At 31.1% G+C, this 26,007-nt stretch overlaps 1 protein-coding gene across 1 annotated transcript in view; it reads right to left on the bottom strand.

The window, feature by feature from the left end:
• Positions 1-25,488, bottom strand: part of LOC126888545 (NADH-ubiquinone oxidoreductase 49 kDa subunit-like) — a 68,216-nt gene extending 42,728 nt beyond the window's left edge. The window contains exons 1-2 of the mRNA XM_050656891.1: positions 25,210-25,488; positions 18,068-18,254 (exon numbers count right to left, since the gene is read on the bottom strand). Coding sequence (XP_050512848.1) covers positions 18,068-18,254; positions 25,210-25,488 — 466 coding nt within the window. The remainder of the gene's footprint in view (positions 1-18,067; positions 18,255-25,209) is intronic.
• Positions 25,489-26,007: the final 519 nt, after the last annotated feature.

The following is a 26,007-nucleotide window of genomic DNA, read 5'->3' as shown; positions in this document are numbered from 1 at the left end:
CAAAACCTCTAAGATTTAAATTTTGTGAAATATAATATAATGATTCGAAATAATAGAAGACGTCAACAATGATTCAGAAACTAAACTCAAAGCACGAGTATTATAAATTTATATGCGGTGTAGTTCTTTGGCATGATATTTTATTTCATATAAATTTAGTCTCGAAGATGTTTTAACATGTAACTATAAATTTGTCAGATTGTGTAAAAATGTTATTAGAAACTATGGAAAAAATGAAAATTTGCTGACAATTTGGCTATGACCAAATGAAAATTACAGAAATTACATGAAATTGCAGAAAATCTTGTAAATAAGTTCCGAATTTCCTGCTGAAAATGAATACTGAGGCAAGAGAAAAATACGTCAATTTGATCTGTGGATCAGCTCTCAATAGAGGAAGATAAATTTAAACTAAATTTTTTCATCTATATTTAAGACATTGACTTTAATTCTTTGATTGATCGATTTTCGCTTTAAAAACTCATAAAAAAAATTCTAAATGTTTATATGATATTTTTAAATTGAGGGAAATATAAGAAAAGGGAAAAGGGAAAGATGATAAAATACTAGAAAAATACTAGAAAATCTTCATTCAATACTTTTCATAGAAAAAGAATCGGATATAGAGGAAAATTATTTTCTAGAAGAATTATTGCATGATTTATCCCAAACTTAATTTCTTTATACCCAAATATAGTTGTAAGGGCCGGTATTATCTGTCCCGATTAAACCCCGGTTAGAGGAATTTTGTCATGCGAGGTGTAGAAAGTACGGGCCCTAAGAATTTTATTAACACTCTCTCTCGGTAACTTGCGGAAAGAAGTTTTTCAAAATTAAAAATGATTAAAAACTATTTACGAAGCTCCATAAGACAAACAAAACTAAAAAAATTAGCACTTATTTCCATAGAGTCCTCACTAGCTGCTACTTTAGACCAGCGGTCCGCAACCCTGGGGTCGCGACCCCATGTGGGGTCGCGAAAGATCTTTATGGGGTCGTCAAAAAAGTCAACAAGGTCCTGTACTTATCGAATTTTATTAAGGTTTATGCGTAAAATATAACCTCTCTTTACTTACACAATTAAACAATGTCCTTAAAACGGAGAGAATCGAAAATAATTACGACTGTACGTCCTGTCCAGTCCCGCCCGTCACAACCTCACGTAGGCTTTGTTCACTGTATGATTCACCGTGAAGCTCTTGCAGCAAAACATTTGCAACCAGATGTAAATAAAGTGTTAGAATAAGTCGTAACAATAATAAATTTTATTAAAGCTCGCGCATTGAACAGTCGCCTTTTCAAAATAATGTGTCGCGAATTGGGATCAGAATACGAAAATCTACTGTTACATACGGTGGTTATCGCGAGGAAAAATACTTCAACGTGTATTTGATCTCAAAGATGAAATCAGAATATTTCTACTTGAACTGGAACCAAAGCTAGCAGAATATTTCTTGAATGGAAATTGGCTGGCAACAGTTGGCTATCTTTCGGATATTTTTGAAAAACTTAACGATTTAAATCAATCATTGCAAGGGAAGAGTACAAATGTATTGATTTGGGCTAACAAAATAAAAACTTTTTGTAGGAAAATAAGTTTGTGGATAGACTAAATCAGTGCTGAAAACTACGAGCTGTTTGCATGTTTGGAGAAATTTTCTGAAGAAAACAATATAAAGCTCAAAGAAGAAATTAAAACCAAAATCATCATGCATCTTACAAGCCTTAAGCAAGACTTGGTAATACGATTCCCAGATACGTCACACGGCGAACAATGGATAATTAATCCATTCACTTGTGATCTTAACACTGTGAAGATGAACTTAAAAGAAAAGGAGCAGCTGATCGATTTATTGTCTTTATTTATGAAAGCCTTCGATCTATTATCAAAACCACGGATCTATCCAAGTTCTGGATAATGATGGAAAAGGAATATCCACTGTTATACAAAACATCTCTGCTGAAATTGCTGCCATTCGCATCTACATACCTATGCGAGACAGCTTTCTCCACATTGACTGCTATAAAAATAAAATATTGCTCCAGACTTAACGTAGAACCTGATTTGAGGGTGTCTCTTTCTGATAATATATCACCAAGAATTAATACATATACTGACTGCAAGTGTGCAAGTACAAGCTTCACATTAGTTTGTAAACTTACGTATATGTACCTATTTTTTTTTTAAATAAAATGTTAAAATAATTGCTTGTCTCATTTAATGCCATCATATGCATAGTTTGCTCTAATATTACTTTCAAAAATAAATAAACGCTTCAACATAATCTACGAAATAAAAACAGCTAAGTACAACATGGAGGATAATAATTGAAGTTTACCTTAATTTCGTCCTGAACCAACCTTTGCACTTGTTAATTTAGTGATTTTTTCTGGGGTCGCTCATAACTCTTTTTTTAATTTTGGGGTCGCAATATCAAAAAGGTTGCGGACCGCTGCTTTAGACTACACCAATCTGATTGACGAGTTTGCCAAAATTAAAATCAAAAGGATAAAATTGTAATTTTCATAAATGTTATTTAATGTTAAGAGGATCGGTACGTATTTTCGGCTGCAATGCAATTCAAATGGGGATTCATTTTTTTCGAATCCTGAGAAAACTAATAAGTATTTTTGAAAAATTTAAAGGCAGAATGAAAGATCACGTTATTAGCGAGGGCCGAAAGTTCCTGAGAACTTCTATAATGTTTATTTTAATAAGTTACAGGGGTGAAAAACTAAGAGAAAATTTAGTGTGATTTTTAATTTCAAATATATCATTCAAAATAAACTTTTTATTTATTCTAAGGGACTTTCGGCCCTCGGTAATAATTTAGTCTTTCATTCTGCGTTTAAATTTTTCAAAAATATTTATTGGTTTTTTCAGGATTCGAAAAAAATAAACACAATGCCGTGGTCACGGTTATTAGACTTTATTACGGTTGTCTTGTCCGACGGTGGTGGGGAGACTTATTTTTTGACTTTACGTCACAAGAGTTTACATTCCCAGATTTTTAAATGATTTTCGATCATTGAATGTGTGTTATTGTGTATATATGTGTATTATTTATGTTATTATGAAATAATTAGACAAATAGTACACATTTTATCTTATACCGGGTGGTGAATCGTAAAAAGAGCCATAGGAAACTCAATGTAAAATTCTGAATTGTTGAATTCCTGCTTCCCTAATTATTTTACATCAAAAGTCATGAGAGAATACTTGTAGAGAATTAAAATCTGTAAATCAAAAGTTAAAATTGTTCTACGATTTAAATGCATTCCAAAATTTTTAAAAATATGATACATTTGCCACAATAGGTATGCGTGTAAAAGTAAGGCCACACGTTACTATTTAACTGACAGTGCTCACACCATTGACTGAATAAAAAAATCTTTATTATTAATCCTCTCTCCGCAACTGAGGGTATCTTATCAACTGTATTGTTTTTAAACAATAGATGATAAAATAAAAATATTGACAGTTCAAAAATGTGAACATTACTGCATTGTGTGTGGCCTAAGTTTGGGCTGAAAACTAAAATGTATTACATTTTTACAAAATTTTGGAATATGTTTAATTACGTAGACCAATTTTAACAGTTATTTCCAATACAGATTTCAATCCTCTACAAATAGTTTCTAATGTCTTTTGATGTACAATAATTATTAGGGAAGCTGGAATTCAACAGTTCAGAATTTTACATTGAGTTAATGCAAAATTTTGACGCATGTCAAAATTCTCAATGTGTTTTAATTGTATTCATTTTTTCGAATCCTGAGAAAACTAATAAATATTCTTGAAAAATTTAAACTCAGAATGAAAGACTACATTATTACCGAGGGCTGAAAGTCCCTGAAAACTTCTATAATGTTTATTTTAATAAGTTACAAGGCTGAAAATAAAAGAGAAGTGTGATATTTAATTTCAAATATTTCATTCAATAGAATCTGCTTGTTTATTCTAAGGGGCTTTCCGCCCTCGGTAATAATGTAATCTTGCATCCTGCGTTTAAATTTATCTAAAATACTTGGTTTTCTCAGGATTCGAAAAAAATCATATTACGATTCAAATGACAGTAAACTCTCGTGACGTAATCTCACCCTTAATGTTCATTGGCTAGTCGATTTAGGCAACCGTAGTAATGTCTAAGAACCGTGTGCCGTGGTAATATTTTCCAAATCTATCTTTGTCTTACAACGCACTCAGCCGAATATAATATTGTCAGCATATATAGGGCTTTTCATCGATTGTCATTTGTTTCGAGCTTCTGTCATATGTCACATAATATTAATATATCTACGTCATACGTCTTTGGTTTGTATTATTGTATATACCAATAACGTATGTCGTAGATATATTAATATTATGTGACACATGACAGAAGCTCGAAACAAATGACTGTGAATGAAAAGCCCTATTGTCAGTCAGACACTGACAATCAGTGACAATTTTAAATATTTGTCATTGCATCGGGAATATGTTGAGTTATTGATTAAATATTATTGAAATATAGTGTATTTGATAAATAATTGATTTAAGATGTGAACTTAATAAAAAGTTATTTATTGTGTATTCTTTTTGGAAGATCCAAGCTGAGAATACATCAGGATAGTATATTCTGTGATCCAAGTATTTTGTTGTTAAAGATGTTCAAAATTGTAAGCGTTCCATAACAATATCTTATTAAAAAATCACTTTAACACTTTTCCTCTTTTCTCGATTGAGTATTAGTCTTTGTTGTACAAATAAATTATTACAGTCACTGAATACATAGTTAGTGAAAAAATTATCACATTTATTAACTGAATTAATAATTTCCAATTATAAAAATAACAGTTATCCAAGAACATTCAAAACCCATCTCTTGAAATTAATAATGACATTTTCAAGTAGAATGATATTCTAGTAATGTTTACATATCCGTACCAGAGTGAATTTTACTACGCGTAATTTGCCGTGTAAAGACAGAAAAAGTAGGGATACACGTAAAATATTTGCGAATTATGTACCCATAGCCTTAATACATATTTCATTTAATTTAAAGTATGTTTTGTTTTTAAGATAAAAGTTTTCGTTCATTTTGTGTAATTTCATTTAATAAAAATAAATACTAATAGTATGTATTAATTAACTAGTTTTGATGGAAAATAAGCCACAATTTTACTAAAAAAATGATTTTATTAACGTTTTGACGTCCAAATCGGATTTTGTGTCCAAAATTGTGGCTTATTTCCCGTCAAAACTAGTTAATTACAAAAATGACACAAGAAAATAGCTTCAGAACAACTATTATTAAGTTTCAATAATATTTATGGAGCGGCATTTAGAAGACTTGCATCATATTGAAAAGATGTACCGCACGGCTCTGTTCTTCATCTACGTTATGTAAAATTGAATATATTGTTATCGGGGTGGGAAGTCCTTTAGTGTTTATAGTTCATACCAAACCCTTCTTTACGTGACATTTTACTTTAATCTGACAATTGCCAGAATATTTATATTTTGTAAGTATGCAAGCCAATAAAAAGAAAAAGAAGAACAATATATTTATATATAATAGTTATTTATGATATGTGTTAAAAATACACGTTTAAGGCACGCATGTGAAAGTTTGCAGAATGAACGAAAGCGAGTTCTGCAATTCACATGAGTGCCTTAAAAATGTACTTTTTAACACGCATACCATACAATATTTTTGAAGTTATACTTCTTTACGCGCGATATGAGGGTGAATTTTTATATGTTAAAACCTACGATCCCGGCGCATGCGCATTATAACTTAGTTCTGATTGGATGTTCAAATGACATGTCAAAAATTATCCAATATGGCAGCTGTAGCGCAGCTGTGGTTTGGACGGTTGACGGTTTGGTTATGTATGGTTGTTGCGTTTTAAAATTTGTGGGAAGAGAAACAACAAAGGTTAGTTAATAGTTATACTGCCTTTTTAAATAGTTTTCATATTATATTTTTAAAGTTATACTTCAAAATGTTTTAATTTATGTATGTATCAGTCCAGAAAAGGCGTGTAAAGAATATATTAGTGTTTTTAAGGGCCGGTTGTTCGAACGCTAATCAACAATGATCATTATCAAATATTTAATTACTGTCACCAAAACTGTCAATGTCAACTTTGTTTGGGTTGCTGAAAACATAATTAATTACAATTATGAGATTTATTATTAATTATGTTATTATGAGATGTAATTATGAGATTTATTATGTTAATAATTATTGTTATATTAATTGATTATAGTCTCAGAATTGTAATTAATTATGTTTTTAAAGTTGACATTGACAGTAATTAATTATTTGATAATGATCATTGTTGATTACCGTTCGAACAACCGGCCCTTAATATATTTTTCTACAAACGTGTTAAAAATGCAATTTTTAGGACTCCATAAGAGCGTTAAAAATTCTACTTTAAGGCACTAGTGCTTTAAAAATTTTAAAGCACTGCAGTTAAAAGTGAATTGTCAAGTTGTGAAACGTCAAAATATTTATATTTCATTTATTAACATTAATATTAATAATACAACTTGCGCAATTTGAAAAAGGTGGTTTAAAAGGTTTTTTTATTATAATTTTGTGTCTTTGGATTTGTCTTCCTTGGGCGTAAAATAATAAAACATCTATTTTTTATATTTCACTTGTCACCGTAATGTATAATTATGTATATCTGAAAGGTAAGTAGCATGCGGCTTGATGGCCTTGTTGGTAGAGCATTGGACCAGAGATCAAAAAATCGCGAAATTGCGGGTTCAAATCCCGGACGATTCATATTTTTTTCTTTTTTTTTTAATATTTGGCATTGTTAAGTTTTGGTTCATTTTTGGTAATTATTGTTAATTTTTTGTATTGTAACTGATAAGTAGGTATATTTATTTCGTTGAAATTATATTATAATGGAAGTATAACTTCTTACGTGCGTACAAAGTACACACACATTCTTTTTTCTACGAAGGTAATTACAGGACAATATCTACAAAAACTTTTACTTGAACTTGACTGACATTCCAATTTTATATTTTTTTGACAATACATCAAAATTGTATATACGGTCAATACGAACTGCAGTGCCTTAAATTTTTTTTTAAAGCACTAGTGCCTTAAAGTAGCATTTTTAACGCTCCTATGGAGTGCTAAAAATTGCATTTTTAACACGGTTGTAGAAAAATATAATTATTTATATACAAATATTTGCCTGAACATTAATTTAATAGTTATTTATGATATAAGTGTTAAAAGTACAATTTTAAGGCACGCATGTGAAAGTTTGCAGAATGAGCGAAGCGAATTCTGCAATTCACATGAGTGCCGTAAAAATGTACTTTTTAACACGTATATCATACAATATTTTTTCTGCAAACGTTATAAATTTATAAAATACAATATTTTTGTTAATTGCTGAAACCATGAAACCTATGACCCGTAAAAGGTAGAACTGGTTGTCTACACTCGAGGGGAACGTCTAAAAATTCTTAGCGAAAATATTATACCGTTACATAAACTTGTTTTTTCTACAAACGTGTTGAAAATGCAATAATACAGTTTAAATTAAATTTTAAAAAACCTTTTAAACCACCTTTTTTAAATTGCGCAAGTTGTACATACCATGTATTAATATTAATGTTAATAAATGAAATATAAATATTCTGACGTTTCACAATTTGACTATTCACTTTTAACTGCAGTGCCTTAAAATTTTTAAAGCACTAGTGCTTTAAAGTAGCATTTTTAACGCTCCTATGGAGTGATAAAAATTGCATTTTTAACACGTTTGTAGAAAAAATATTTTAATGAAAAAATAAATAAATATAAAATAAAATTTTCACTTAAATGTAGAAATATACAAAGTATGCAACTACCCGTCAACGAATACATAATTTTCTGAGTTCTATGTAGGATAATCACGGACGTACGTTTCTTTCTGTCACTTGCAACGTAATGCGTTAGAGAGAATTCGATAAACTATGACGCATTGAAAGAAGGGTTTAGTACGAACTATATAGTTGTTTTCTCATACTATCGTAGAGTTGTATTACGCAGGTATAAGGATCACACCGGATGTATTATTATTCATAGCTCAGGGACAAGTGAGCCATGTACGACGTTATTTTGGCCGGCACTGAAAGTGAAAAATAACGCGTATATTGAAAACATTGTACAACGTTTTGTAGTTTATCAATAATATCGTTGTAAAGCAAATTCTTCTTTTTCAAGCATGTAATAACGTAACATATAAGTTGACTTAAGATTTGACAACAATCGATGCATAAAATTTGTTAATGAATAAACAGTAAAAATATACTCGAAATATTTGCGTTTAAAATAAAATTTTCGAATTTCTTTTCGCCATATTAGATCGTCCATTTTGTTTTTCAAAAAAATCTTGTCAGATTTGTAATTAGCGACCTTATGTTACCAAATTCGGAAAAATATTGCTATTTTCAATTTCTTTTCGCCATATTGGAAATCGCCATTTGTTAAAAAAATAATGTCAGATTTGTAATCAGCGATGCCAAATACCTTTAAGCATGAAAGTAATTCCGAAGTGTATGAACAATATACCTACGTTTTTAAAAGTTCATTACCACGTTTTCGGCATTTGGAACCACAGTGCGATGTTAAAAATTCGATATCTTTTGATAAGAGTATCTATCTATCCTATCAACAAAAATCACAATGTTTTAAAGATGAAGAGTGCAGCTCTCGAATGTATTTTTTGTATTTTGTGGCAAATGAAGTCAGTTTCTATAAAAAATAAAAACCTTATTTTGTAAAAGGCATATGTATCTAAAATCCCTAAAAAGGGCTGTATAAGATTGTTATAAACAAAGAACTTGAGGAATCACATAACAGCGATTTCTCGCAAAATAAAACATTTTTTTGTATTTTTTGGGTCGTTCTAAGCAAAAAATGTTTTTACAAGTTTTTTCGTAGGATGCATAGTTTTCGACATAAACGCAGTTGAACTTTCAAAAAATCGAAAAATTTCAATTTTTGAACCCGAATAACTTTTGATTGAAAAATACAATAGCAATTCTGCTTACCACATTTGAAAGTTCAAGTCAAATTCTATCGGTTTTGATTACTTTCATTGCTAAAAATTAATTTTTTTATTGTTAAACAAAGCTATAAACACATAGTGATTGAATGATGTTTTCAATGCATTTCCCATTTGAAATCGAACGAGTAGGCGCGCATACAAAATTTCTACGTAGATTTACGTACATTAAAACGCATGCATTGGGCACGGGAAACACTATGTGTTTATGGCTTTGTTTATTTTTAGCAATGTAAATAATCAAAACCGATAGAATTTGACTTGAACTTTCAAATGCAGTAAGCAGAATTGCTATTTTATTTTTTAATTAAAAGTTATTCGGATTCAAAAATTACACTTTTTTTTCGTTTTTTTGAAAGTTCAACCACGTTTATCTCGAAAACTATGCATCCTACGAAAAAACTTGTAAGACATTTTCTGCTGAGAATCACCCAGAAAATACAAAAAAAATGTTTTGTTTTGCGAAATATCGCTGTTATGTAATTCCTCAAGTTCTTTGTTTATAACAATCTTATCGACATCCGGATCAACTGTTACCCAAAAAATTCGTGTTCTACGGGTCAAAATACATAAAATAAACTTGGATAAGACCATCTGAATTAAGGAGGCCGTTATACCCCCACTGGCGACAGGACTATTTGGTGTAATTGATTATTAATTGAAGGATCCAACAAAACATAAAAAGATAATATACAGGGTGAGTCATGGGGAACTGTACATACTCCTACCTCGTATAGAGGCTCCTATGGGGAATAACAAATGACCATTAAAAAGTGTCTGCTCCCATTGTTTAATAATATACAGGGCGAGTTTCGCATTTTGACAGAAATTTGCATTCGTCATCATTTTTGAACGGTCAAATCGATGTGTCTCTTATTTTGGTCAATCGTTACACTATTATCACCTAATCAACTGATTTATTCAAACTAGAAAAAAATCAGGTCCGGCTTCAAAAAAATTAGTTGGTTTGGGTCTTAGAAAAAATTTCACCTTGTATACGCTTTTTGAAAACTATAATATGAATTTTATAAATTAGACAAACAAGCAATTAAAATGACATATTTATTTTTTTCCCCACACGATTAATTTTTTGTAAAAAAATCAAATTTGACTATGAATTAAAAGTTTGGTAAAGTGAACCATAGATTTAAAAAAAATAACTTTTATTACAAAAATTAATTTTTTTGAACAAATATTTAATTTATGTTACCACTCAATCAACTGATTTATACAAACTAGAAAAAAATCAGGCCCGGATTTAAAAAATTAGTTCGTTTACTTAGTTCGTTATTAATTAGTTCGTTCCCCACTCGATTACTTATTTTTTTTATTAAAAAATCAAATTTGTCAAAATCGGAATTTTACCATAAAAATATAAAAAATTAAACAACGTTTTTCTTAAAATTAAAAGCTTCTCCATTTTTTTTCTATACCACGTCTAGATCTAAAACCCATAACACTTCTCTTTGGATTCTATAGTTTAACATAGACGTGATCAAATAGATAAATTTTTTCACTTAATTTTTGCGATTTAACTTTGCAATTAACAAATCTGCACCTTTTATTTTTAAAAATTCATAAGTTTTATGAGAAGAAGACTGAAAGTCTACAACCATTTCCATAGTCTTCACAATGGTAAGAGATATGTGCTGTAAAAATTTCAGAAAAAAAAATACTAAACTGAAACAGAGTTGTAGCGAGTTAAACCGTGATTCCATTTTTTTTTTCATTTTTAGGTTAAAATTCCGATTTTGACAAATTTGATTTTTTAATAAAAAATTAAGTCATCGTGTGGGGAAAAAATAAATATGCCATTTTAATTGCCTATTTGTCTAATTTGTAAAATTCATATTAGACATTTCAGAAAGCGTATACAGGGTGAAATTTTTTCTAAGACCAAAACGAACTAATTTTTTAAATCCGTACCTGATTTTGTTCTAGTTTGTATAAATCAGTTGATTGGGTGGTAACAAAAATTAAATATTTGTTCAAAAAAATTAATTTTTGTAATAAAAGTTATTTTTTTTTAAATCTATGGTTCACTTTATCAAACTTTTAATTCATAGTCAAATTTGATTTTTTCATAAAAAATTAAGTAATCGTGTGGGGAAAAAAATAAATAAAATATGTCATTTTAATTGCTTATTGGTCTAATTTGTAAAATTCATATTATAGTTTTCAAAAAGCGTATACAGGGTGAAATTTTTTCTAAGGCCCAAACGAACTAATTTTTTTGAAGCCGGACCTGATTTTTTTCTATTTTGAATAAATCAGTTGATTAGGTGGTAATAGTGTAACGGTTGACCAAAATAAGAGACACATCGATCTGACCGTTCAAAAATTATGACGAATACAAATTTCTGTCAAAATGCGAAACTCGCCCTGTATATTATTAAACAATGGGAGCAGACACTTTTTAATGGTCATTTGTTATTCCCCATAGGAGCCTCTATACGACGTAGGAGTATGTACAGTTCCTCATGACTCACCCTGTATATTTAGTTTGGCTGAAGAAATATGTATTACTAGATGTGAATATAAATAAGAAAAGTATTAATGAGGAGACTGAGATATCCAGAGACCCGACATCAAAGTATCTGGAGATGAAAAACATTTTTATTTTTTTTTGCAATGATGGGACAGGAAGGATATAAGGTTATTGGTATGTAAGAAAGGAAAAAGAAGTAGTGATAAAAGAAGGGATGTTAGTTGATATTGGTGAATTGGTCTGTTACAGAAAATTAGACTATGAATGAGGTTTAAATGAGTGTGATAAGTCATAGGTATCACTTATCGAAAATATGGTTAAGAGTCGAAGTGTAAATGAAGATGGTTATGTAAAGAGGAATAGATGAATAGTGGATATCTTGACTATGAGAAAAGTTGGCGATGTAATGGAATGAAGTCTCGAGACTTCGTAGTCAAGATATCCACTATTCCTCTTTACATATTCATCTTCATTTACACTTCGACTCTTAACCACATTTTCGATAAGTGATACCTATGATTTATCACACTCATTTAAACCTCATTCACAGTCTAATTTTCTGTAACAGACCAATTCACCAATATCAACTTACATCCCTTCTTTTATCACTACTTCTTTTTCCTTTCTTACACACCAATAATCTTATATCCTTCCTGTCCCATCATTGCAAAAAAAATAAAAAAATTTTTCATCTCGAGATACTTTGATGTCGGGTCTCTGGATATCTCAGTCTCCTCATTAATACTTTTCTTATTTATATTCACATCTAGTAATACATATTTCTTCAGCCAAACTAAATATATATCATCTTTTTATCTATTTTGTTGGATCCTTCTATTAATAAATTACACCAAATAACAAGCTCATAACTTCAGCTTACCCAATAACATAATTTTCCATCTAATGTAATGATAATTGCCTACCCTAAAGAAAGTATTAATTTACTTCTGTTTGATTCTATAATTTAACTTTCATCCATCATACTTATTTAGGGTAAATTATTTTTAATCCCAACAAATATTTTTCACTACTGTTATTATTTAAATATTAACATAAAATTTATATTCTTTTGGCTGAATTAACTTCACATATTAGATTCTGTCAAGGTGCGGTGTCACAGTCTGGTAATGACATCCTTCCGGGGGTCATACCGATCAGTTGTCACCTAAACTCTGCCATGTAAGGTTATACCTTCACTTTTCCAACCAATATGGTTGATGTCATGTGAGGCCAGGGGTTAATCTTGAAATATTTTAAACATCTTTCAAAATCAGTTAATATAATGTAACCCCAACTGTTTAAAATCAATTTTAGAGTTATACTTATAGAGTTATACTTATTTTAGGTGATAACACTGATGATGGAATATTGATTCCGAAAACGTTTTGTGATACAGCCCTTTTTAGGGATTTTAAATACATATACCTTTTACAAAATAAGGTTTTTATTTTTTGTGATTTATGGTATACAGCCAGTACAGGAATTTTTCCTTGTGATAGTTTCTATAAAGTTGTTAAATAAATAAACGCGCGATTTTTCTCATTTTTTAAGATTCTCATGGGAATTAGAGGGAGCATGAGTGCACATCTGACGTCGTTTCCGGTCGACGGAATTTTTTTAAGTAAATTATTTTTTAATTTTTTTTTTAATTAATTTTAAGTAAATTAATAATCCTAATTAATTGTTAATATTATGATACATTTTTAAAGAAAGTTTTATAGTTAATTTTAACAAAATCCATAGATAACATTGAATTTTTTTAAAAATCACTGAAAAGGGGGTCATGAGTTGCAATAACAATCATGGGTTTCAAAATGGTACAACCCACGTTGTTAAAACCCCACACATAGTAGTTACATAATATTTGAAATAAAAAGCTATTATTAAAAATATTTAATGCAGTTTGGAGAGAAGAACAGACACCGATGGACTGGCAGAAGGCACAGATAGTGCCGATTTATAAAAAGGGCGATAGAACAGATTGAAACAATTACAGAGGGATAAAACTGTTAAGCACTGCCATGAAAATATACGAAAAAATACTGAACAAAAGAATAATCGGAAAAATTGACAGAATACTCGAGGAATCACAAAGCGGTTTCAGAAAAGGCAGAAGCACCCAGGATGATATATTTACAATCAAGCAAATAATAGAAAAATATCAGCAACAGGAGAAAAAAATGTATATGGCTTACATAGATCTTGAAAAGGCTTTTGACACGGTATCAAGGCAAAAATTATGGGAAATATTAGAGAAGAGAGGTATAAGTAACAAAATGATAAGGGTAAGTAAGAACATTTACAACAACAATGTGAATTATATCATCAGCTAAGCGAGGAGAACATCAAAACCATTTACTACGAACGAGGGACTAAGACAAGGAGGAGGATAAGTCCAACACTGTTTATAATTTACATGGATGAGGTAATTAAAAAATGTAAAGTAAAAGTGAAAAAAATGCATATGGGTTATAGAAATTTAAGAAGAGTAGACATTTCATAAGGAGCATTCGCCGATGAGGTCGTCATATTGGCCGAAAATGAGAAACAACTACAAAGAAATATGGAATGAAACACTAAAAAAATATGGAATGACAATTAATAAAAATAAAACAAAAGTTATGGTCATGGGGGAAAAGGAAGAAGAAGAAAAGATAAACATAAAAATAGAAGAAGTAAATATAGAACAAGCACGAACATTTCAATACTTAGGAGTAGAATTAGAAGACAACGGCAGACAGGAAACAGAAATTAATAATAGAATTCAAAAAACAATGAACCTATACCATGCAATGAGCAATAAATTCATAAATAAAAAATAAATAACACGAAAAACAAAAATTAATGTGTTCAAGTCAATATATAGACCTGTATTAACCTTTGGTTGTGAGTCATGGGTATTAACAGAACGACAAAAGAATAAAATACAGGCAGTAGAAATGAAATACCTTAGACGAGTTCGAGGAGTTACCAAAAGAGATAGACTACGGAACACTCAAATAAGAGAAGATTTGGAAATCGAGTCAACGTTAGAATTTATAGAGAGAAGCAACTCAGTTGGTGAGGTCATCTGCAGAGAATGGATCAGACAAAACCGGTGAAAAAAATTTGGCAGGAAAAAATGCAAAGAAGAAAGAAGAAAGGTAGACCACGACAAACATGGGATAGAACACTAATCAAAATAATCGAGAAAAGGGGAACAACGTGTATAGAAGCAAGGATGCTGGCTAGAAATAAGAAGGAATGGGTCAGATTTGTACATAATATAAATGTATAGCAGTTATTAGTTAAATTTAAGAGGATGGGTACGTATTTTCGGCTGCAATGCTATTCAAATAAGGATTTATTTTTTTCGAATCCTGAGAAATCTAATAAGTATTTTTGAAAAATTTAAACGCAGAAAGAAAGATTACGTTATTAGTGAGGGCCTAAAGTCCCCGAGAACTTCTATAATGTTTATTTTAATAAGTTACAGAAGTGAGAAACTAAGAGAAAGTTTAGTGTGATTTTTAATTTTAAATATCTCATTCAAAATAAACTGTTTATTTATACTAAGGGACTTTCGGCCCTCGGTAATAATTTAGTCTTTCACTCTGCGTTTAAATTTTTTAAAAGTATTTACGAGTTTTTTCAGGATTCGAAAAAATGGACACCATGTCCGTGGTAATATTTTCCAAATCTATCTTTGTCTTACAACGCACTCAGTCGAATAGACTATAGGTATAATATTGTCAGCCAGACCGTGACAATCAGTGACAATTTTAAATATTTGACGTGGCATCGGGAATATTTTGAGTTGTTGATTTAAGACGTGAACTTAATAAAAAGTTATTTATTGTGTATTGTTTGTGGAAGATCCAAGCAAAAAATACATCAGGATAATATATTCTGTGATCCAAGTATTTTGTTGTTAAAGATTTCCAAAATTGTAAGCGTTCCATAGTAACAATATATTATTAAAAAAATCACTGTATTACTTTTCCTCTTTTCTCGATTGAGTATTAGTTTTTGTTGTACAGCATATAAATTATTACAATCACTTAATACATAGTTAGTGAAAAAATTATCACATTTATTAACTGAATTAATAATTTGTAATTATACGATAAATAACAGTTATCCAAGAACATTCAAAAGCCATCTCTTTAAGTTAATCAAGACATTTTCAAGTAGAATGACATTCTAGTAATGTTTACATATCCATACCAGTGTGAATTTTACGACACTTTTTTACGATAGCCGTAAAATATTTGCGAATAGGGAACTTGCATATTTTTTTATTACATAATAATGTTCAGTCTTGTATAAAAGTGAGATTTACAAAATTTCACGCTTCAAAAACTTATAATAACTTAGAAGTACAAATTTAAAGTCTTCCTTATCTTAAAATAGTTCAAACGACCCGTGACGTCTTCTTCTTCTTCTTCCTTTATTGGGTTATATCCCTCGGGATAATTCGCCCAGCTTACACCAGGGAAATACTCTTGTCTTGCTCTGGACAATCGAATATTTCCAAATATATATGCTAAAGCCTCAATTTTTTTAAATATATATTAGTAGGAACATCTTCTTATAGGGCCAGACAGTCCCTACAGGAAAGGCAATATTATAACATAAGGGTTAAAACTTTTATCGTTTGGAGGTCTAATATCTTTTTATATCTTTATCTTCTTAATTTTTTTAATTCAAAGTTGGGAATTGATTAATTTATAAGTTAAGTTTAACTAAGTTAAGGAATTTAACGATCAAGTTAATCCTACGTGGATTAAGGTTGGACATAAGTAGGCAAATTTCAATGGGGGTAGGGATATTTGTTTTAGCTAATTCTTTATATAGGTCAAAATGACCCGTGACGTCACAGAGTTTGACTATGTGGTTCTATTTATGGTTATATTTACGTATATTCTTCTTCTTCTTTAGTTTATTGGCCTCCACCTACTTGGGTATTTGGTCAGCTCGTCGTCGGGGAATAAAGGAAAAATATTTATATTCTAATGACATTTATCCTATGTCGTCGTAATAATATATTCGCGATTAAAACGGAATATAGAGGGCAGGTCGAATGCAGGAAAATGGCCGGTATAAATGGTATAAACAAACATTCATTTGAGGAACAGAACAATACCGATTTGATTTAAAATATTTTAATATACTCATAATGCTGAAATTTACTAATAATTTCTTAATAGTGACCAAATTCCATTCAAATCAACAATTTTCTAGTTTGTTTATACCACTTATAGTGGTTTAAATTTATTCCACCAGAGGTCATATACTTTGTTTTTCATCGCGAATACCAGTTTGTTGAGATTGGAGTTTGATACAGTTTTTGAAGGAAAGGAAAGAAGGTTTACTATTGAAAATAAAACCATTTTGTAAAAGTACAACTATCTAAAAAATTTCTACAGGGTGGTGAATCGGAAAACGGGCCATAGGATACTCAATGTAAAATTCTAAACTGTTGAATTTCTGCTTCCCTAATTATGTTACATCAAAAGTCATGAGAAGTTATTTGTAGAGGATTGAAATCTGTATTAGAAACAGAAGTTACAATTGTTCTACGATTTAAACACATTCCAAAATTTTGAAAAATATAATGTATTTACCGCAGTAGGTATGTGTGGGCATGTTAGGGCACACGTTATTATTTAACTGACAGTGAGCACATTATTGACTGAAGAAGATATCTTTATTATTAATACTTCTCCTTAACTAAAGGTATCTTATCAACTTTATTGTGTTTTAAACAGTAATTGATAAAATAAATAAAAAAATTGACAGTTCAAATTGTTAATATAATAAATTTATTGTCAACAAATGCAACCTTATACACATTATGGTATTGCGTGTGGCCTAACTTTGGCGTATTACTCTGAAAAATGTATTATATTTTTACAAAATTTTGAATAATTATTGTTCGTAGAACAATATTAACAGTTGTTTTCAATACAGATTTCAATTCTCTACAAATAGTTTCTTATGACTTTTGATGTAAAATAATTAGGGAAGCAGGAATTCAACAGTTTAGAATTTTACATTGAGTTTCCTATGGCCCGCTTTCCAATTCACCACCCGGTATGAATAGTTCAAACGATCAAAAACACTTTTAACGTCACATAACTGTATTTTTTACTGACGTTTATGATGTCTAATTTAAAATTATATATACAATTGGTGTAGAATGTAAACTTACAACCCTGTGACGTCACGACGCGTTTTGGGGTGGCTGGTATAAGTTGAATTTTTAGTCGTCTTTAGGGGCCAAACGAAAGACAAACAAAACTTTTTTATCTTTGATACAGGTTCTAAATTCTAAATTATGTTCTGTTGTGATTTATACCATTTTTTTCGAATTTAAAATTTTATGCAAGTTCCCTATTATGTACCCATGGCCTTAAAGTTGTTTTTGTATTGTATTATAATGTAACCTAATGTATTGGCGCCTTACACCACTATGTGATAAAAAGGTTTTTTTTTTTGAAAATATAAATAAAATTAAAAGTAACCTACCTCTTTTTGGCACTTTCAATCCTAACAATTTTTCTGTTGCTATACAAAACGCAAGTTCACTAACAAGAGGTGACAGGTAGTCCAGTCGGTCTAAGTAGGGTAAAGCTTGGGTATACGTTTTGTACTCCATTAATTTTTCCGTTCCTCTATGGAGTAGACCTATATGAGGGTCTAATTTTCTAACTATCTATCACATGAAAATATATACTAGTCTTAAGTTTTCTATGGAAATAAGATAACATAAACAGGGAAAATTAAATCATTAATACAACGTAGTATGAAGTACCTAAACGATTCTGTTGCATGTTGGTATATGAATTTATTTAAAAAAATTTAAAATCTATCCAAAAGATAATGGAAAATCACAAAACACAAAACGTTTTCGGTCTAAACTGACGATCTTCAGTGTGAACGTCCATTGTACATGTATTTGGAACTAGCTACTGCAGTAGGTGTGAAAACCTTTAAATTAGAGTGTTAACATAATACACTCATAGAGAAAAATATTGCATATTTTGTTTTTGACGTATATCTTTTTCCTTTTAAAAAATTTTGTACTTTTTGTTGCCAAATAAGTTGAGCTGGACTATCCTACGTATATTTATTGTCAAGTAACTTGCATATTGCAGAGTCACAACTAGTTTGTAGAGAAATTTATGAAATAGTGTGAATTTGCCTATAACATTTAATTAGAAATAGAAACAATAACGACAATATAACAATTTTTTACGGCAACATTGTAACAATTTAGTACCTAGTATTTCCTCCTCTAGCTCTAATGATTGCCTGCATCCTTCTAGGTATGCTCCGCATATCTTGGATGGTTTCTTGCGGAAGTCGATTCCATTCTTCCTGTGCAGCAATTCTTAATTCTGCAATTAAGTTTGGAGCTGAATTTCTTGCTCGTATACGTCTTTTTAGGATGTCCCATATATATTCTATGGAATTTGCATCAGGGCTCATTGGTGGCCAGTCTAGAGGCTCAACGTCAACATCCTCAAGATCTTGTATGACTGCTCCTACGGTATGTGCACGGGCATTATCATTCATTAGCACAAAGTTATCATACCCAATGAAGCCAGCATAAGAAAAAACATTCTCTTCAAGGATGTTCCGTATGTACCAGTCAGCATTAATTCGAATATTCACCTCAGTAAGCTCCGTACGACTCTCCCAACTAATGTCACCCCATAGGATTATGGAACCGCATCCAAAGCTAACATTTTGTACAAGATTATATTCTGTGAAACGTTCACCAGACCCTCTGTATACTCGTTCACGTCCATCTGACTTCCACAATTGTATCCTCGTTTCATCTGTGAAAAGCACTCTTCTCCATTGATGTTCGTTCTAGTTAACGTGGAATCTTGCAAAGTGCAACCTTTGAGTTTAATGCCGTGGTAGAAGGGGTTGAACTCTGGCAGGCCGTTTTGGAGTCAAACCAACATCTGCGAGTCTTCTAGTCACAATTTTGACACTTACATTAACTTGTCTTGTGATCAGTAATTGATTTTTGAGACAGAGAGCTGTAAGTGTTCGAATTCGCAAAGATTTAAGTCTTAAATATTGGTTATTTCTTGGCGTTGTACATATTTTTCGTCCTTGACCAAGTCGCCGTTTGTGTTCTCCAGTTTCATTGTATCGCTTTACTATACGAGAAAGAGTCGACTGATGGATATCTGTTATCCACGCAATATCTTCTTGTCTATAACCCTCATTTTTTAAAGTAACAATTCTAACACACACTGTAAGTGTGCAAAAAAGCTGCAGTATCGAAAAATAAATCTCTCCAACTGACATATTCTAACTGACATTTCAACAAAACAAGAATTGTCAAGTCGCCAAAGCACACTTTCCATACTATGCAATGTTTGTTAATTTGTGACATTATTGCATACTCGGTCATAAAGACTATGTTTAACCATTTATTTATCTTTAATAAATTAAAATAAATAGATAAATAAATAAATAAAAAATTACTTAACATTTCAAAGATAAAACATAAACAAATAATGACGATTGAAGATAAAATATGCAATATTTTTGTCCGTGAGTATATTTAACATTATGAACTTTGCGACATTAAGTCGAGGTATTAAGATTATTATAAACCATGTGGATGTATTCGAGCAAGGATGAAGTATATCCAAACGGTTTATAATAATCTTAATACATCGACTTAATGTCGTATAGTTTATAATTTTTAACGAACAAAAACTCTTATGAAGAAACCGGTAAACTTAACAGATTATGTTTGTAGTAGTTTAAGTTACATATTAGTTGTAACTTAAATACTAAACACATATGTACAATGTACAAGAATACAATGGCACAGCGATCTTTTATAAAAAAAAGAGATATGTCTTGTTAGTCTAGTTCAGTGATTCCCTAGTAGGTCCGGGTCCGGGACCCCATGGGTCCACGAGGAATTCAACGGGGGTCTACGTTGGCGTTAAATGGGGATTCACAAGTGGTAAGTAGGGGTCCACGAAAATTTTATAGTGATTTGGTATTTATTTTTTTTTTTTTTTTTTTTTTTTATTTGCTAAGTGCTACAATCTGGTCTTTGACCAATGAGTAACTTTTTATCTATCCTATCTTACTAACTACTTAATATCTAAGAGTCACCCTTTGATGTCTTCTTAGTTGTCTTTATTATTACTGGCGCACTTTTTGATTGCGCACTATCACACGAAGCTCTGCTTTTCAAATATTTATTTAAATAAATTTGCATTTTTTTATCGTAAAATATCAATGGAAAAAATAACGTTTTAATAGTAGGGACTCAAAAATGGCATTTTAATCAAATTTTAGTGTAGAAAACGTTAAAATACCGTTTTTTACATGTCTTTCGATTTGACTGAAAATTTGTCCACAGATAGCCAAAATACAGGACATTAATTGGTTAAAAGAATTTGTGTAGTTTTACCATACAAAAAGAAATATGTGGAATAATATCAGAGTCAAAAATATAGGCGTAAAAAAATGTTTAAAAAAATTGTAATAATTATTGTAAAATTATTGTAAACATGATTTATTTGGAATAATTTCAGTTCCTACCATTTCTGTCGAAAAATTGAAAATAGCGGATATATTGAACAAAAACCACTGCTATCAAACCAATCAGGTCTTATGCTCGCGCTTTTACCGCATACGTAGTACCTGAAATACTGATTTTAGCAAAAAAATTAAAGAAATCAAAATCGTATAAAATTGAATTCTCTCCATTTTTGTATAGGTACATTTTTATTCTAAAACTAATAATAAACGAGATAATTCAATAATTATGTTCTAACTGTCACTATTTTTCCCCATAACTCGGGAAATATCGACGACATAAAAAATTTATAATAAAAGAAATTATAGGAAATCATATTTTCAACAATTTCAGTCCTTCTACTTTTTGTCGGAAAGTTAAAAATTACGGAGATATTGAGCAAAAACGGTTCTCCTTTAAAATCAAGATGACGGCTAACGCAACGGCGGAATTCATTCGCGATTTTAAATTTACACTACTATTAACCCCCTAAAGATTAGAAAAATAGAATCTTGCTTGGGTAGCTGGGCATGCAAGATCAAATGCTAACCCGACTGGACTAATTTTAACTCTGATATTATTGCATGTAACTTTTCTTGTATTGTAAAACTATACAAATTCTTTTAACCACTTAGGAGTCCTGTATTTTGGCTATTTGTGGGCAAATAAATTTTCAGCCAAATTGAACATGTATTTTGGGAATGGATCTTCACATTTGGGACGAGTTTTGGGAATATGGTAAACATGTAACAGCAGGGGGTCCACCGAAACCAGTAAATTTTTTAAAGTGGTCTACGATAAAAAATAGTTTGGGAACCTCTGGTCTAGTTTAAGAAATAAATGCCAGTTAGGCAATACATATTAAAACGGGGCTGTTAATGTCAGGTGTAGCCTTAGAGCATGGAACATTTTTTCTCTCTCTGGGAGAGGGTAAAAAATTTTCCATACTCTAAGGGTGTAGCCGAAGCTCGGGCAAGGATGTAGGATGTTTTTGGGTTGATAATAAACTTATGTTTATATGAAGTACCCAACCAGGCTATTATTTATAACGCCTCTTTGATAAAACAAAATAATGGGTCTATTGAATAAAAAGAAGTATTTGCTTTTACTTCCTCGTATTTAAGTATTTACTTAATAGTAATTGAATAAAGTATTAAAGAAATGACTTTATTCAATTGGTATTAAGTAAATACTTAAATACTTGTAAGTAAAAGCAAATAGTTCTTTTTATTCAATAGACCCTATATACCTATATTCCAGAACTTAATTAAAACAAGAAAATCATGAGAAAATGATTTGATGGTGGAAGAACGTGAAAATATGACATAGAATCTGCAAAGACGACGTTCTAACAAAATAAATCAATCATATTAACCCGGTCTATATAGACATTTCAAATAACAAAAATTGCCGGAGAGCCAATTTTGGTGGAGAGCTAGGGTATACCATAACAAATAAAGTTTAAAAAGTCCCCATCGATCCCACGTGTGCTTCAAAAGTTATTCGGGGTCAAAGGTCAAAATTTGAGATTTTTTGGATTTTTTTCGAAAACAGTAAGTTTTATCAAAAAAAACCTTAAACCAAAGTTGTAGATCTCAAAATTCTCTACAAAAATAGTCCTTACTATTTTTTTCCTAAGAGTTGCCATTCCTGAGATATCGCGATTCAAAGAGTCACATTATACATGATATGCACACGTTTCCACACCACCTGTGAGGTAGTGTACTCGGCGCGTTTTTTTACCGTGGTTTCCCCTGTAGGCCTACTCCACTAACTGTTTTGACAATTTTAGGAAAATTTAAGGAAACAATACGGGTCAAGTTCTAGATATTACCTTATTATTGATATTGATTATTGATATTGCTATTGATTATTAGGTTAACAACTATTGTTTTGATTTCTTTAGATATTTTAATCAGATTCATATCCTTGAAAGTCTACTTTAACAGTCAAGTCTTCTTCGATTTCATCTTCTCCCTCTTCCTCTTGCTGGATGTTCAAAAATTGTTCAAATGTGACTGAGTCATTGGTCTCTTCATTAAAATCACAGGAGTCTTCCTCTGTTGTACTAAACTGGACATTTGAGCAAGACTGACCTTGGCAGTTGGTACACACTAGAGAACACAGCAACCCGACTTTTTTACATCCACATTTGGCACTACAACCTTTTTTGCAATTGCAAAAAATAGTGTTAAGGAGTTTTTCTGGAGCAGGTGGGAGTAAGGTTTTAATCGGTTCCAGAGTATTATCTATTAATTTCCAACCCCAGTCTTCTGGATTCAGTTCATTGCCTAGTCATGTTTGAACTTGATAATATACTCGATACAAATGTTGAAAAGCAGATGCTGATGTTGGAGGAAGACATGATAGTTGTACTTGTTTCTTGTTTCGCGTATTTTTTACAAAAGTTAAGTATCGGTATTTATCAAGACAAATAATTTTTTTTGGAGCTCCATAAACCGCAAGAAGAAAGCTGAAAGGAGGCTCAAATGTTAACTGACAAATTAACAGCTGCGAATATTGAAGTGAAACAAGCTAAAAATGACGCAGATGTCCTTATAATTGAGACAGCAATTGAAAAATTTAAGGCAACAAACACAACAATTGTAGTTGGTGATGGTGTTGATTTATTGGTACTGATTACTGCAAGGACTCCAGTAGATAAAGTTATTTATTTTCTGAAACCTGGAAGGGCTCAACAGCGAACAGAGATATATTCTTCGAATAGTTTATCGGCTTATCCCAAATGCCAAAAGTACATTTTATTTTTACATGCGATAACCGGCTGCGACACTACGTCCGCAATGTACAGAAGGGACAAAACGTCAGTACTTAAATCATTCGAAAAAAAAAAAAAGATTTGACTGACTGCTGTAAAGTTTTTACAGAACTTGATTCTACACCGCAAGCAATAATTACGGAAGGAATTCGCTTTCTTCTTGCGGTTTATGGAGCTCAAAAAAAATTATTTGTCTTGATAAATACCGATACTTAACTTTTGTAAAAAATACGCGAAACATGAAACAAGTACAACTATCATGTCTTCCTCCAACATCAGCATCTGCTTTTCAACATTTGTATCGAGTATATTATCAAGTTTAAACATGGCTAGGCAATGAACTGAATTCAGAAGACTGGGGTTGGAAATTAATAGATAATACTCTGGAACCGATTAAAACCTTACTCCCACCTGCTCCAGAAAAACTCCTTAACACTATTTTTTGCAATTGCAAAAAAGGTTGTAGTGCCAAATGTGGATGTAAAAAGTCGGGTTGCTGTGTTCTTTAGTGTGTACCAACTGCCAAGGTCAGTCTTGCTCAAATGTCCAGTTTAGTATAACAGAGGAAGACTCCTGTGATTTTAATGAAGAGACCAATGACTCAGTCACATTTGAACAATTTCTGAACATCCAGCAAGAGGAAGAGGAAGAAGATGAAATCGAAGAAGACTTGACTGTTGAAGTAGACTTTCAAGAATATGAATCTGATTAAAATATCTAAAGAAATCAAAACAATAGTTAACCTAATAATCAATAGCAATATCAATAATCAATATCAATAATAAGGTAATATCTAGATCTTGACCGGTATTGTTTCCTTAAATTATCCTAAAATTGTCAAAACAGTTAGTGGAGTAGGCCTACAGGGGAAACCACGGTAAAAAAAAAACGCGCCGAGTACACTACCTCACAGGTGGTGTGAAAACGTGTGCAAATCATGTATAATGTGACTCTTTGAATCGCGATATCTCTGGAATGGCAACTCTTAGGAAAAAAATAGTAAGGACTATTTTTGTAGAGAATTTTAAGATCTACAACTTTGGTTTAAGGTTTTTTTTGATAAAACTTACCGTTTTCGAAAAAAATCCAAAAAATCTCAAATTTTGACCTTTGACCCCGAATAACTTTTGACGCACACATGGGATCGATGGGGACTTTTTAAACTTTATTTGTTAAGGTATACCCTAGCTCTCCACCAAAATTTGGCTCTCCGGCAATTTTTGTTATTTGCCAAGCATTTTGATGTCTAAGTTGACCGGATTATATTTGATACTGATTATTTTCGACGAATAATCATTTGTTTCTACAATAATTTAAATTTCTTACCTCACCGTCCAACGTTAATATCATTCTTAAACACCCATGGGCAGCTGGATGAGCGGGTCCAAAATTGATCACCATGTTTTTAATAGTTTTTTCTTCGGGTGCTTTTTTGGCGTTATATGGACACGTAACCCAATTTTTAGTTATTTCATCTGGATACATAACTGGTCCATCAAATTGTGCGATATATTCGTTATCTGGATACCATCTTTTAAGACTTCTTGCAATAATATGGATTTTTTGTGGAATGATTAATTTTCGGTGTCTTAATAGAAACATCATATTGACAATTCTGTTTTCAAACTGACAAAAATATTGGTAGTCCATTGAAATGTTACATTTAGGGTTGCATTTCTTAGAGGAGTCAATTTTATTTTTTTAATGTGTAGGGGGTTCAGTAGAAGCTTAAGTTCAAGTTTTTGGGGTCGCCTCCCTTGTCCCCCGGCCGCCATATTAGAAAAAAGGGTGCAAAGGGCTATCGCGCTGTATTTCCTAAACTAGCAATCCTACAGAAAATTAAATGACATATAAAATGTAGCAAATTAAATTTTCTACAATTTTATATTTATTACTTTTTATCGTCAAGTGACTAACAAAAAAGTTATAAACAAAAATAAGAGAAAATTTAGAAATTTCCTTTTGGAGGTTATAACTTTTTTTCCGTTCATTTCGCAATAAAATAACATCATAGCGATTTTGTAGAGGATTTTTCAATGATCAATTTTCACTATAAAATTGTTTAATTTTATTTATTATCTAGGTTTTACAGCGCTCCAAACTTGACCAGATTCTCGAAGGAAT

The sequence above is a fragment of the Diabrotica virgifera genome, chromosome 7 (genome assembly GCF_917563875.1).
Source record: "Diabrotica virgifera virgifera chromosome 7, PGI_DIABVI_V3a".
Lineage (NCBI taxonomy): Eukaryota > Metazoa > Arthropoda > Insecta > Coleoptera > Chrysomelidae > Diabrotica > Diabrotica virgifera.
Note: the sequence above shows the minus strand (reverse complement) of the source record. Positions and strands in the feature narration are given on the sequence as shown.